The sequence below is a fragment of the Oncorhynchus mykiss genome, chromosome 16 (genome assembly GCF_013265735.2).
Source record: "Oncorhynchus mykiss isolate Arlee chromosome 16, USDA_OmykA_1.1, whole genome shotgun sequence".
In the NCBI taxonomy this organism is placed as follows: Eukaryota; Metazoa; Chordata; class Actinopteri; order Salmoniformes; family Salmonidae; genus Oncorhynchus; species Oncorhynchus mykiss.
In genome coordinates, this window is record NC_048580.1 from 17,483,266 (window position 1) to 17,498,402 (window position 15,137).

General features: G+C 41.6%; 1 protein-coding gene across 1 annotated transcript; it reads left to right on the forward strand.

The window, feature by feature from the left end:
* The first annotated feature begins 7,507 nt into the window (after positions 1 to 7,507).
* LOC110491484 (sclerostin) lies at positions 7,508 to 14,713 on the forward strand. Its single transcript, XM_021564968.2, has 2 exons — positions 7,508 to 8,056; positions 11,174 to 14,713. The coding sequence occupies exons 1-2, from the start codon at positions 7,738 to 7,740 to the stop codon at positions 11,593 to 11,595; spliced, it is 741 nt and encodes a 246-aa protein (XP_021420643.1). The 5' UTR covers positions 7,508 to 7,737; the 3' UTR covers positions 11,596 to 14,713.
* The last annotated feature ends 424 nt before the right edge of the window (positions 14,714 to 15,137 follow it).

The following is a 15,137-nucleotide window of genomic DNA, read 5'->3' on the forward strand; positions in this document are numbered from 1 at the left end:
TTGATGATAAGCTGAGCTTCACTGTGCATGTGGAGAACTTGTTAAGGAAGTTCAAACTGAGAATAAGTTTTTATTACCGGCATAAGGCTTGTTTTTCTTTTGAGGCCAGGAAGGAGCTGGTACGATGTACATTACTGGCGGTTTTAGATTTTAGTTATGTTATATACACGCAGGCCTCAACCACTACCCTGAGAGCACTTGATTCAGTGTATCATACAGCACTCAGGTTCAATACACATCATTATTATCTCTAAAAAGTTGTTGGCTGGTTGTCATTGACCTTTCGTAGGCTTAAACACTGGTATACACTGATTTATAAGGCCATTTTGGGTAAAATGCCATTTTATCTCTGTTCTTTTTAGTCAGGTTGGTAAATAAATATAAATTACGGTCCCATTCTCCTTTGCTTCTAACAGCACCAAAAATTAGAACAGGTCGTGGTAGAAATAGTTTTAGTTACTTAGCTCCTTGGTCCTGGAATTCTATCCTGAACATTTTAAAATGTGATGATCTAGTTTTGTTGGTGGAGTTTAAACACTTGATCGATGTATATATTATAGAAGAGTGTAATTGTCTTTAGGACAGCTGTTTTTAGTCAAGACTTTTGTGTTTTTTATGTAAAATGTTTTTGTTGTACTGTATGTGTGTTTATAGTTTTGCTTAATGTTGTGTAAGTTGTTTTGTCTGAAACGTTGTTCCCCCTGCTGCTATTGGACCAGATCTCTCTTGGAAAAGAGATGTTATCTCAATGAGAAAAACCTGTATAAATAAAGGTAAAAAATAAATAAATTAAAACTTGTCAATAATCAACTGACTGGCTTTCTTGATGTCTATAGTATTCTCTCTGGTATGCAATCGGGGTTCTGCTCAGTTTATGGATGTGTCACTGCAATCTTAAAGGTCCTCAATGATGTCACCATTGCCCTTAATTCTAAGCAACGTTGTGCTGCTATTTTCATTGACTTGGCCTAAGCTTTTGACACGGTAGACCATTCCATTCTTGTGGGCCGGCTAAGGAGTATTGGTATCTCTGAGGGGTCTTTGGCCTGGTTTGCTAACTACCTCTCTCAAAGAGTGCAGTGTATAAAGTCAGAAAATCTGCTTTCTCAGCCACTGCCTGTTACCAAGGGAGTACCAAAAGGCTCAATTCTAGGCCCTACGCTCTTCTCAATTTACATCAACCACATAGCTCAGGCAGTAGGAAGCTCTCTCATCCATTTATATGCAGATGATACAGTCTTATACTCAGCTGGCCCCTCCCCGAATTTTGTTTTAAATGCTCTACCACAAAGCATTTTTGGTGTCCAAGAAGATTTCTCTACCCTTAACCTTGTTCTGAACACCTCCAAAAAAATGTGTTTTGGTAAGATGAATGCCCCTCCTCCCACAGGTGCTATTACTACCTCTGAGGGTTTAGAGCTTGAGGTAGTCACCTCGTACAAGTACTTGGGAGTATGGCTAGAAGGTTAAATCTAGACTTGGTTTCCTCTATTGTAATCGCTCCTCTTTCACCCCAGCTGCCAAACTAACCCTGATTCAGATGACCATCCTACCCATGCTAGATTACGGAGACATCATTTATAGATTGACAGGTAAGGGTGCTCTCGAGCGGCTAAATGTTCTTTATCATTCGGCAATCAGATTTGCCACCTTATAGGACACATCACTGCACTCTATACTCTATACTCTGTAAACTGGTCATCACTGTACACCCGTCGCAAGAACCACTGGTTGATGCTTATTTATAAAAACCTTTTAGGCCTCACTCCCCCCTATCTGAGATATCTACTGCAGCCCTCATCCTCCACATACAACACCCGTTCTGCCAGTCACATTCTGTGAAAGTCCCCAAAGCACACACATCCCTTGGTCGCTCGTTTTTACATTTCGCTGCAGCTAACGACTGGAACGAGCTGAAACACACTCAAACTAGACAGTTTTATCTCCATCTCTTCGTTCAAAGACTCAATCATGGACACTGTTACTGACAGTTGTGGCTGCTTTGCATAATGTATTGTTGTCTCTACCTTCTTGCCCTTTGTGCTGTTGTCTGTGCTCAATAATGTTTGTACCATGCTTGCCTTTTGGTAGGCCGTCAATTGTAAAAAAAATAATTTGTTCTTAAATGACTTGCCTAGTTAAAAAAAAGTTCAACAAAATCTAATAAAAATAACAATTCTTAAATGGAAGAAGTTTGGAAGCACCAAGACTCTTTCTAGAGCTGGCCGCCCGGCCAAACTGAACAATCGGGGGAGAAGGGCCTTGGTCAGGGAGGTGACCCAGAACCCAATGGTCACTCTGAGAGAGCTCCAGAGTTCCTCTGTGGAAATGGGAGAACCTTCCAGAAGGACAACCATCTGTGCAGCACTCAACCAATGAGGCCTTTATGGTAGAGTGGCCAGACGGAATCCACTCTTCAGTAAAAGGCACATGACATCCCGCTTAGAGTTTTCCTTTAACTAGGCAAGGCAGTTAAGAACAAATTCTTATTTGCAATGACGGCCTACAATGGCCAAACCCGGATGATGCCTGACCAATTGTGCTCCGCCCTATGGGACTCCCAATCACGGCCAGTTGTGATACAACAGAAACAAGATTATCTGGTCTGATGAAACCAAGATTGAACTGGCCTGAATGCCAAGTGTCACGGCTGAAGAAAAACTGGCGCCATCCCTGGAGAGACCTGAATATAGCTGTGCAGTACCACTTCCCGTCCAAGCCCCCCATATACAGGTGTGCCAAGCTTGTAGCATCATACCCAAGAAGACTCAAGGCTGTAATCGCTGCCAAAGGTGCTTCAACAAAGTACTGAGTAATGGGTCACAAATACTTATGCTAATGTATTATTTCAGTTTTAATTGTTTTATACATTTGCGAACATTTCTGAAATCCTGTTTTTGCTTTGTCGTTATGGGGTATTAGGTGAAGATTGATGAGAAAAATATATATCTTTAATCAATTTTACAATATGGCTGTAACGTAACAAAATGTTGAAGAAGTCAAGGGGTCTGAATACTTTCTGAATGCACTATATACCATAGTATACTATAGTATTTTTTTTTATGTTGGCACACACACACACACAGCGAGAGAGGGCTCCATTAACAAACCATATGGCCACAATCCCACAAGTAGACCTCCTCTCCGCCTGGCCCAGCAGGGCTTCACATGCAGCGATCCAGTCAGCCCCGTTGGAGCTTCCCATTCTAAGAGGTTAAATAAACATTGTGCACATAATTTATTGCCGATGTATAATACAGTCTTGTAAACCTACAAGGTTTTTCATCTAATGAATAACATCGACAGTGAACATCAAATGGCAAACATAGGTCACGGAGAAGACTGACAATGCCAAACCAATTAAGTGGGAATTTCAAGGCATGGGAAACAACAGAGTTGTTTGTCTGTTGAATCTCTGTTGGCAATCCTGGCTTCCATTTGATAAAAGCGTTTCAAAAGTAGCAATCTGGATTATAACAAAGCGGAGCAGCGACCAACGACAATGAGGAGAAACATACCGGCCTGAACAGAAAGAAAGGGGGTGGGGGTAGAAGTTGATATTGGACGATTTAAAAAAAATAAACCCCAGCTCTCCTCCAAAATATCCCATCAGAGATCTCTCTTACTGGAGTGAGCTGTGTGTATTTGGTGACAGGTCATTCAAGGAGAGCAAAAAACTACCTACAATTACAGTGTGTTCCTTTGCATAGAGGACAATCTACTGCTATGTGAGAGCTCGTAAAATGAGACGGCAAAACCTTCAGATTAGGAGGGGATCATTTCCAGGGTAATAACATGGGCAGCTAAGAATAGCACCTGCGGCATGCGGCGTGGTGAGCAGCATGCTGGGTAGCGCGGCTGGTTAGCACATGGCTTATGGTGGCCTGTGAGGCCTGTCCAGGCTCCCCAGTCAAGTGCAGCCAAGGTTCCCACAGTTCCCACCACAAGGCTCATGTGTACGGAGCGGATTTAGATGATGAAGGCTCTGTTTGGAACGCACTGGTTACAACAGATGAAGGAAGCTATGTTCTCCTGCTGGTGTACTACTTAGCCTGGTTCGCCAGGGCTTGAAATGAGACTAGCGTCTACCTACATGAATAGACGGGTTGGTTGTTGTACAATGAGCACTATTTGTCTCTCAAAAATCGTTACAGTTGGTTAGCTAGCTAGTGAATTTTTGCCGTAATTAGCATTGACATGAAATCTGTCAAAACATCTCAAAACAAGACATGGTATCAAGAACAAGACAAGACTTACTGAAACGATCCACCTACGATTCCCCACATGTTAGATTCTTATCATTGATGCCAGCTATCTGACCATTCATAATCATAACAAAGCACGGCTTGAGGCCACATCGATGCGTGCACATCATTTCCCTGACATTGTTAGCCATCCTTTCTATTGAGAGCATTAGGTTTGAGACCTATGTTTTAGAACAGAGGATGGAGCTGGGAGATAAACTGCATGCTAACCTCAGGTGTTTCTTCATATTTCCGATTCGTTCACACAAACCATACAGAGAGGTGGGTGGTGTAAAGCTCAACAATTCCAGTCCTGTCAATGACAAATGTTGGAAATTCAGGCTTTACTTTTCATATTGCTGAGGATTTTCACGCAGTTAGTTTGGCTTCAGCTATAGAGTTGAGGCACAGTGAAAGTCAATAACCTGAAAGCCTTTCCTGAAATGGAAACATCTTCTGTTCTGTGGAGAGTGTTACTTTATGGCCCGGACCAGGCAACATTATACCGTATGTTGATAAATCTTCTCATTGTGTGACAATGTGCAGATACGGTTTAGAATGAATTGTGTGTATATGCACGGATGATAAATCATTTGCCTGGATTGTTGGAAAGCGAAGCAGTGCACTCCTGCCCTGCAAGATATACACTGATACAATGCAGAACCCCTGCCAATAATGCAGTGCTTTTAAACATGTCCAGGGTGTACTTCCATGGATTGATAACGTCATCTTTCCCAAGTAGCTTCGCTCATGCACATTGTTCCATGTTTCCATGTATCCAATACCTCCTCTCCAAATCCCATAGCAACTGTAGGCAGATTCCTACGACATCTCTTATAATTTGTGGTTATCAGGATCCCTATATTTAATTGAGCTAATGTTAGATTTAGTGCATTCTTCTTGTCTCTTGAGTTGCTTGGAAACTCAACACAGTACTGTGCAGTTGTCATGTGTGAAGAGAGGGACATGAACAAATGGTGACACAGTATATAATTAAGCAATAAGGCACGATGGGGTGTGGTATATGGCCAATATACCACGGCTAAGGGCTGTTCTTATGCACGACAACGCGGATTCCTGGGTACAGCCCTATACCACAAACCCCTGAGGTGCCTTATTGTTAGTATAAACTGGTTATCAGTGTAATTAGAGCAGTAAAAATAAATGTTTTGTCATACCCGTGGTATACGGTTTGATATACCATGGCTGTCAGCCAATCAGCATCCAGGGCTCAAACCACCCTGTTTATAATCTTTCATAGCCAGGCATGAATTGTATCTTTTCCAGGTTACACTCTATATGACCCTGTCTACAAATAAAACTCATACTATGTAAGCAGGGGGTATACAGAGTGTTGACACTGTGTATTTAGGGGAAGATACCAGACATCTGAAGCATTCTGTTGATACTCTGCATAACTACAGACAACACATTTTTGACTGACTTATTAAACAATAACAAAATGTGTCAACAATTCAGAATTTGGGCAAGCATAATTGCAAAACAGACCATTTTACCATTTCACATACTATTTACCATCATTTTCACCCAACAGTATACCCCATCTGAAATCAACATCTATTTCAAACCTGTGTGTTCAAGTAGTTAGCATCCTCGTCAGATGAATCACTGTTTCCCAACTCTCAGTCCTCCAATCCCGAGGAGCTAAATGCTTTGTTTATGTGGCTCAGACGCTGTGTTTGTTCATCTCCTATAAAATGAAATGTCCAACCATCCCTTTACGCTGCTGGCGGCCCTTACACAATCTGGAGAGCATCTGATTGTTATTCAGGGCCTTGACTGTTATTATGATGAAGCAGTAAAAAAAGTGCTGGAGCCCGGGTGCTCTATTCAGAAAACCAAAAACAGGAGGACTGTGAGCGACAGGGAGGGAAGGTAGTAATCAGAGCTGGCGCTGTGGTGGACACGGGACCATTCTCTACCAGGGGGATGACAGGAGCACAGACATGGAGAAACACGGACGGAGTCTTACAGGGAGAGCTGTGTCCAGTCCACTAACCCACTGTGTCAAAGCCAGGAGCCCACAAGCAAAGCAGGTTGATCTCTCTTTGTGACAGGTTCTAGGCTGGTTGTTTATTGTGGCTCCTGTGGTGGCTGAAATAGAGAAAGGAACATTGCAACATAATTAAATCATCCTTATCCTTGATTATTATTGGCATCGTTTTGAAGCCTGTTGGCTTGCTCCATAAATTTCAACTCTGATGTTAGGTTTCAACTGACTGGGCACACACTGGTTGAATCAACGTTGTTTCCAAGTCACTTCAATTAAATCATGTCGAACTAACTAACTTGGAATAGACATTGAATTGATGTCTGTGCCCAGTGGGAATACACCTAAAGGTAGAAGGAAACCATCAAACATCTCATTACGACCACAGCTCAGTTCCCAAAATGAATGACAGGTAACAATGTGTCATGAACAGTACTATTTTTCCAGAATGTGAGTGTGTTCATGCAGCGCACTGGGCACGTCCGCTGCATCCTCCTCAAAATAACTCCAATAGGAGAACATGTCATGTTGATCAGAGCCCCGTCAAAATCCTATCTATTTCCACTGAACCGTTTATTTGTTTATTATCCCTCAAGAGGGCAGCATTTGTACAATGGAGCCTCCATCTTTCAGCACTTCCAATCGAAAGACTGTGATTTCAAGGATGCCAAGAGTTTGCTGGAACCCTCTTTTCCGTCCAAATCATTTTATTAAAACCAGAGCACCAGACACTAGATACAGGATGGGACCTGTCATTTTCAGTGGATCAAAGAATCAGGAAGAAAATGGTGATAATGTGTTATGAGTTGTCTGAAGAAGAATGGCGTTACATTTCTAGATCCCTTTTCAAGAGGTCTATGACTGTGCAATAAATGTTTGGTCAATAGTGTACACTAATTCCAAAGCAGATACACGAGCCTACAATAAACAACAAAATACATGTAATAAAACAAAGGAGTAATATTACAAATAGACTGCTGCGACCTGTCAAAATGTACGCATTTCACAATTTTGCTATTATTTCTTACCCTATTATTCATGTTTTTTAATTATTATGTTTTACTTATAATTGTTTAAACAAAATTGCGCGAGCTATCAAAAGTTGTCTATGATGGAGAGGGAAGCAGCCTAGCCATGAAACGTCACTCTATCGTCTTCCCGACTGCGCCCTGGATCACTTTCCAAACAGAACACTTAAAAACAACTTAAATACTTTTGAGACACATAGTGCGTTAATCACGAAGGAAAAAAGCTGCGTTACAGGAACTCAAAGAGACCAGAGACGGAGGTGGATGCGCTATCTCCCTAAAACCAACGTACCCAAACCCGTGCGCACCTCTCCTTGCGAGCGCCCATGCACCTCCCCACCATTTTTTAAATAAATGAATTTGGCTGGGGCTGGACCCCTCCCACTTTGTGTATGCTCTTAATTGTCAGTTTTGACGAAAGCTTGGGTATTTAAATAGCGTCAACGTCTCTTGTATGGGTGGAATTGGTGAAGTTGTTACAGAGCGCATCTTACCCGACGTTTTTCACCTGCTCTACCGCGGATCGATAAGCATGCAGGTGTCTCTCGCGCTCCTCGTCTCCAGCACGGGGCTGCTGCTGCTACAGGGATGTTGTACGGTCGTGCAGGGATGGAGGGTACTAAAAAACGATGCTACAGAAATAATACCAGAATATACTGAGAACGCACAGCCTCCCGAGCAACCAATACTACAGGCTTCTAATAATAACAGTAATACAATGAATCGACCAAAACACGGGGGAAGAAGATCATCAGCAAACAGAGCCTCTTATAGTGAGTATTTATTTTTGAACGTTATCTGGTAGCCTGCATAGCTATTAGGACTAGAGGATTACATGTCCATATTCGGGGCGCATTATGATTAGGCCTACTTGTAACTCGCATTACTTGTAAAAAAAAATAAAAATGTAAACCATCCGTACAATGTGAGGTTGGTCTTCAGAAAGGATGAAACTGTATGGATAATCTTTAATCAATTTCATTGAATAATTTCGTATTGTTTAATCAATCTAATAAAATTTCATTTGAATTTTACTGTAACACTTTGTTTGAATAAGTGGTACTTATATAAAATCTAAACGTTTAAAATAAACAGCTCGGGATGGTGCTAATATCTCATGGAGATCTATGAACAGCTGTACTGTACTCGTGCGAAATATGAGCAATCACTTGGTGAAAAAAGAGCGCTTTCAATTTAAGGTTAACCGAGGCGTTTTTACAGTATCTATTAATGTGTCATGTTAGATTGACGTTATGTTCTCAAGCACATAGCTTTTGGACAGTCTGAACTGTTCAAAAAACGCACACTCACCACACATGTCATTTCCCAGCATAGCTTGTCGTCCTTTACGCACGAGTTAATTCGTTTCCGTCCATTTGTAAGACCACACACGTCCTTTTAATCTTAAAACATGCAAGGTATCGATTAAATTCTCAATGTATGGTCACTCTATAACCCGGGGAATGATACCTCACCTGTGTGGTTTATGTGGATCATTATGTCAAAGAAACCCTCCAAAGACCACCCAGAACATCCAATCATTTTTCATTTAATTCCCAAAAGTGCCGAAAAGTGCTACTTTTCTATATAGATTAGTCAATATCAAATCATGGATAAATCTTAAGGAACTCCAGTGGCCATTTTTAATTGCAGCTTTCCCTGTTGATGCTTGACAATGGTGTTTAGACTGGAACAGCTGTACTGTTGAATGGAGGAAGCAGGGTTGCGGTTAAATGAATGCTACGCAAAGGCTGAGAGAGCAACATGTTCATTTATATGCCTGTGGTTTTCTCCTCACACAATCGGAAGAGGTCGAATTACAAAAGATCATGGTTTTCACTCTATCCTCCATGCTATTTTCCTCTCTTTCATACAATTAGTCAAGGTCTGCCTATGCCATAGCTATTTAATCGCAACAACATGTGTTAAAAAATAAAACGCCAGGGTTTCTGTTCTTATGGGATTTCTTCAGGGTATTTAGAAATTGCTGGTTAAATTCAACACGGTGCTGGAGAATGACTCCCACCTGTAGCCAGTAAAGGATATGCTGTAGTCATGCTGATTTGTACAGAGGAAATATCTCTGAATAGCCTCTCATGGATTCAAGATGCACAATGTTATTCTTTCCCAGTTTCTCCCAGTCTCATCATTTCAAATCTAATAGAGACTGTACGTAGAGTATAAATGACAAACCTTGCTCCCCCGGGGATCTAAATTGCTGTAATGAACAATGAGATACATTTGACATAATACTTGAAAACCTCTTAAACAACAGACAGCTTCAGAGTGGGTTTGGAAGAAAATGCACATTTCTAAATCTCTTCTTATACTGAGCAATATCCATCGAGAGAGAGAGAGAGAGTGAAACAATCATCTATTCAGTAGTCATTTGAAACATATTCAAGTGATTCGCCTTATGAAGATGGAAACTTGTTTGCAATTTCTGTGCCACAATGCTAAAAAAACAACCACATATTTAAAACTGGTTATCAGAATGTGTTGTTAAATGGCTACAACTTGATGAATGTTTGAAGTGTGATTGTATGATTGCTTAGTAAAAAGTTTTTGTTTACCTTTTGTATTTCTAAATAGATCATGTCTATTTGTTCAGTCCGCTGCCCACCACTCAGATTATATTTTGGCCCACTAAGCCCAAAAGTTTGAGCACCCCTGATCTAATGAGTCATATCATATGTGATTCCTCATATCTGCCTCCCTCTGGGAGGACCATATCTTCCCATGACTCTTTCCATGGTCCCAGTGGGGTCATGGAGGCAGAGAGGGTCTGTCTGGCTGCCCCTCCAGTCACTCCCTGGTCCCTGTGCTCAGCAGTCGGTACTCTGAGAGAGACCTGAGACCAGAGCAGAGCCCTTGTGCTGTGGTCTCCCGAGCAGCCGAGACACAAAAACACCAGATCAGGTTCTCTGAATGAAAAAAAGGAAGTCATCCTTCCAGAAATCCTTTGTTCTACTTTTCGCAAAAGAAAAACTACGAAAGAAAAACAGATCCCTCTCAGTGTATAGTTTCCTTACCGACACGTCCTCTGCTATTCTGCACGCCACTTGTAAAGAAAGAGAACAATAACTAATGAGTAAGGCTTTTGAGAAGAGGCCATGGCCAAAATATTGAATTTACCAGCCATGCACTGAATATACTCTCTTAGTTTTGCTTTTTTCCAATTGTCAAATTTTTTGTTTTGGAATTAAAATACTTGTACAGCAAGCATTTAGACTGTTTCCAATCTTCACATCCTTTACGGAGGGCCTGCATTGTGTATGGCAGCTTTGGTTCCGACTTAAATCTCCATTATGTTTGATTGAGCTGTTTAATAGCACTCTGTTCTGGATTTGCTATCAGCTGATTGCTGCCAGCTGTAATTCCACATCCAACCTTATTTTCAGGCAACAGTCATCATCAGATCATGCATCAACGTTAGTGTTGAGTTTAACTCATTTCCCACCTTATACTGAGCCCTTCCACCAAACAAATGTGACAGTATTGATTTTGAATTGGATTTGTACATGTTCAATTCTAAAAAAAAGGGCACTCTGTTGAGATTAAAAATAGCTGAATGGTGAAACAGAAGGAAGAGTTTGAACATTTTAGAAGATTTAAAATCTGCCTCATATTCCATTTCCCAGCCCAGCTCCACACACGCAAACTAACCAAGTTATTAGAATAAACGAATAACAGTATATGAACAATCGAACCATGCGTTTTTGACACAGGCACATGTTTGACATATTCAGAAAACGGAGACACAACTGTATAGCTCTCTGCTCTTGAATAGTTAAATGGAAGATTTCCCTCGAGTCGTATCGTCTTCAAAGTGTTTGATTTGGAGCGATGCCACAGAGTGTGTAAACCTCATTTCCTCCTCTTCACCCCAGGTGCCTCGGAGCTGAGCTGCAGGGAGCTGCGCTCCACCCGTTACATCACTGACGGCTCCTGCCGCAGTGCCAAGCCCGTCAAGGAGCTGGTGTGCTCGGGTCAATGCATGCCCGCCCACCTCCTACCCAACTCCATCGTGCGCGGCAAATGGTGGCGGAGCAGCGCCTCTGACTACCGCTGCATCCCGGCCCACTCCCGAACACAGCGGGTGCAGCTGCAGTGCCCCAACGGCAACTACCGGGCTTACAAAATCCGCGTGGTCACCTCCTGCAAGTGCAAACGCTACAGCCGCCACCACAACCAGTCAGAGGCCAAGGAGAGCTCCTCAGAGGCCAAGCCCAGACGAGACAAGAAACGCACCCGGCTGCCTGGGAGTCGGAACAAAAGCAACACACCGACACTGGTCAGCAATTCATACTGAGGATGCTCTTCCTTCCTTCGTACACGGACAGAGACCAAAGCAGTACACACGCACATGTTACACACATCCAACACGGCTCCTTCACTGGAAGAGGGAGAAGAAGAGCCTTTTCAACAAATAAAAGGATTTGTAAAGCTGTTTGTTGGACTGATTTGACACAAGTCTTTCTCACCAGAGAGGCACTATAGATTTTGCAGCCTATTTTACAAAATATTTCAGAACTTTTGATTTGCATGACCAAATGAGTCGACAAAATGCCAGGGAAGGCCATGTGACTGGTCAGGAAAGGTGGAACACTGCTAGGATGGGAGTGTACAGTATTATACATGTTCCGGTTCGTAGCTAACAGCCTCTGACTCAGACACTAAGAGTATCTATCCACCTTCGCCACAGCAAGAGGTGAACCTAAACTCAAACCCCACCTGTCAAAACATCCACCGGGCAGGCTACATTGCCTGATAGGCCTATAGGGTTGAAAAGTGTGTCTGTGCTCTAACTGTGCTCTAGCGCCTCTATGGCTGGGTGTTCTGTACTGAGCAGCCTGTGGCAGCCCTTGGGCGTCCTGGCTATGAAGGTGGGCTGCTGACAGGCCCTGGCCTCGACCCCAGACCACGCAGCCTCCTGACAGCCCGGGGAGCACCGCACTCACCAGGAGCCCCCCCAGGGTCCTCCTCACTCCATAGCAGCAGTATAGGAGCTGTCAGTTAAGGCCCCTGGCCCAGTGGCCCTAGTGGCCCGTGATGGTGAAAGAGATAGGGGGAGAGAGAGGGGTGGGGAATGGTTGTGTCAGCACTCCAAGACCAGGGTGCCTGCGGTCAAACAGGTGACTGAGCATTCCAGTGACCCGTCTTAATGACTAAATGAGCCCATTCCTGTGTTTAAGATTTGAGTCATGAAAAGCCATTTCCTCTAGACATGGCTAGTTCCTGTTTGCTGAAACCACACAGACACACAAAAGATCCTCATGTGTAGAGGAGGCTCCAGCAATTGTGCCTGTTGTTACCTTGAGGCACAGCATTCTATACTCATCTACACCCTGAATGGAGACTATTTGTTAGAAGCAAATAGCATTGGTAACCAACTAGCCGTATCCCTATTCTATTCATTGAGAACCTAGATGGTGAGGGAGAGAAAACAACTCCACTTCTCTGACTATCAGCCCTACACTGTAAATAGCAATTAGTTCTGCTAACAATTTTTTTGGAGGGTGGAAACCACTCAACTTAAACTATACAGTGTTCAATACTTAAAGTAATAAAGTGACATCATCACCCATATTGTTATATTTTTAAGTTGTAAATACTTAACTGTTTTGGGTTTTCTGAAATATTTGACACAAAATCATATTATGTATTCTGAACTATAAAAATGGAAGTTATTTTAGCATGAATATTTGTTGTAGGGAACCTAAACATTTCGGGTCCCTTCTACTTACATTTTCAAGTGCACGTAGTAAGTAGTTCTGATAAGTAATTTTCAGCGGTCGTGTCTAACATTGTTTTATGTATTTGACAATTTGTCATTTTAACCCACCTTAGCAGGCATTGTTGAGCACAGTGCTCATTCCTCTAGCAGTAACTGGAGGTAGAGTTTTAAGCATGACAGGATTCTGCATTTGCCTCTGTCAATCGGAGTGACTGTTGATAGTGGCAATTTCTTGTCTCATTATTGAAAGTATATTTTCCCGATGGTTTTGATATCGTTTTCCATAATCTGTTACACTTCACAGCACAGAAAACTGCTTAATACCATTTTAGAAATGTACTTTTCTTTCTTCAAACATGCATACAACATTGTGTAAAAGTACTGTATCATAAAGTACTTTTTATTTTATTACCAACAATCCTATACAAACAGAGCCATGTGGCATTATTAGGTATTCATAACTTGCAAAAATACGTAACAATTCTATATCAGCACAAACACAGATAAATCAAGTGTTTTTTGCTCTAATATCCATGTCTACTACTTTATTATTTTAAGTAAATTTTCATTTTACCTTTATTTAACCAGGCAAGTCGGAAAATTCTTATTTTCAATGATGGCCTAGGAACAGTGGGTTAACTGCCTGTTCAGGAGCAGAACGACAGATTTGTACCTTGTCAGCTCGAGGGTTTGAACTTGCATCTACAAGTGGTTGCATCTACAAGTGGTTGCATCTACTAGTCCAACACTCTAACCACTGGGCTACCCTACCAAGTAACAACAATTTGAGTAATGTTTAATGTTAGATTGACTTTAAAATATTAAATAATCATTACTTGTAACGTCTCAATATCTTCAGATTAGCAGAACACAAATAAATGAAGTTATATTTACTCAATAACTTAATATTTGTTAACAGTTCTTAAAAATATTAAGTGGCATATGAGTTAGTACCACTTCTAAAATTGTTGTTCTACTTACCGTTGGAAATATTTGAATAGCCACTAATCAATTTATTTAATGAGTAAGACAGTTAATTTTTACAGTACAATCTCTGAATAGAACTGACAAGAAAGATAGGAATGAGGTAAAAGACTGAAACTAAATCTGAATTGTTTTATATTGGCTGCTGCTATCCCGCAGGAGGGATGGAGACAGACAGACAGACAGACAGACAGACAGACAGACAGACAGACAGACAGACAGACAGACAGAGACAGACAGACAGGAAAAGGTTCTGGATCCCCAATTTGCCCATGCTGACAAACCCATTCCCCTTTCTCATCCCTACTACAGTCTGACCTGTATTTAATTAAGAGTACTATGAACCTTTCAGCTTATTGTCCACATTCCGTTGTGCCATTCTCTCATAATACTTCCTTGTTTTGGTGTTCTAAACTGTACTGACAATGTTTGCTTCTTGTTCAATTGTGTGTTTGAAATAGCAACTGGAAGGGATTTTGTCATGTAAGCAGAGTTGTCCGTGTATAGCCTGATTGTACTTTAGAGACTCAAAGAAGGACTGCTACAAAGAATAAACTGCATATTTATATTTTATTTCTACATTTAAATTATTTATGCAACTTGTAGTAAATGATGAAGCCATTATTGTCACATAAAATAATAGTGACTTTCAGATAATAATGAAATACTGTACAGTACAATAATAAAGTAGAGGCAGGTTTATTTGAAAGAGGTGTGTTTGTTATCATTCTTCTCTGAATGGGCTGTTTTGACAAGACCTTTCTCTCCTCTGTCTTTACCTGCACACCAAGTGTATCTCTCATGTAAACAAATATCAGCAATTAGGAAGTTGAGGTTTAGCAGCTCTTTGGAATGTCTTGCCCGGCTCACAAAAGGAGAGGAAGAGGAATTCACGCGTGAGATGTTAGCGGCTCAGTCACAACAGCAACATTGCTTCGTTCACAGAGATGGATATGAGCCATAGCCGTCGTTCAGCCTGTTCTTCTCTCACAGCCTCTCGCCTCCCTCAAGGCCCAAAGGTTCAGACATTGAAAAAGACTTTAAGTTCAAAACGCATCTTTCCTCACATTATCTTAGGACTTTGTGTATGATGTATCTGGAGCACACTACAGTACTGCATTTATTCACTGACA

What these genes read in the sequence shown, in the direction of transcription:
- LOC110491484 (XM_021564968.2), top strand. Translation starts at nt 7,738, where the DNA reads ATGGGTGGAATTGGTGAAGTTGTTACAGAGCGCATCTTACCCGACGTT. An exon ending in AGCAAACAGAGCCTCTTATA is followed by an intron (nt 8,057 to 11,173) that starts GTGAGTATTTAT and finishes TCTTCACCCCAG; the next exon opens with GTGCCTCGGAGCTGAGCTGC.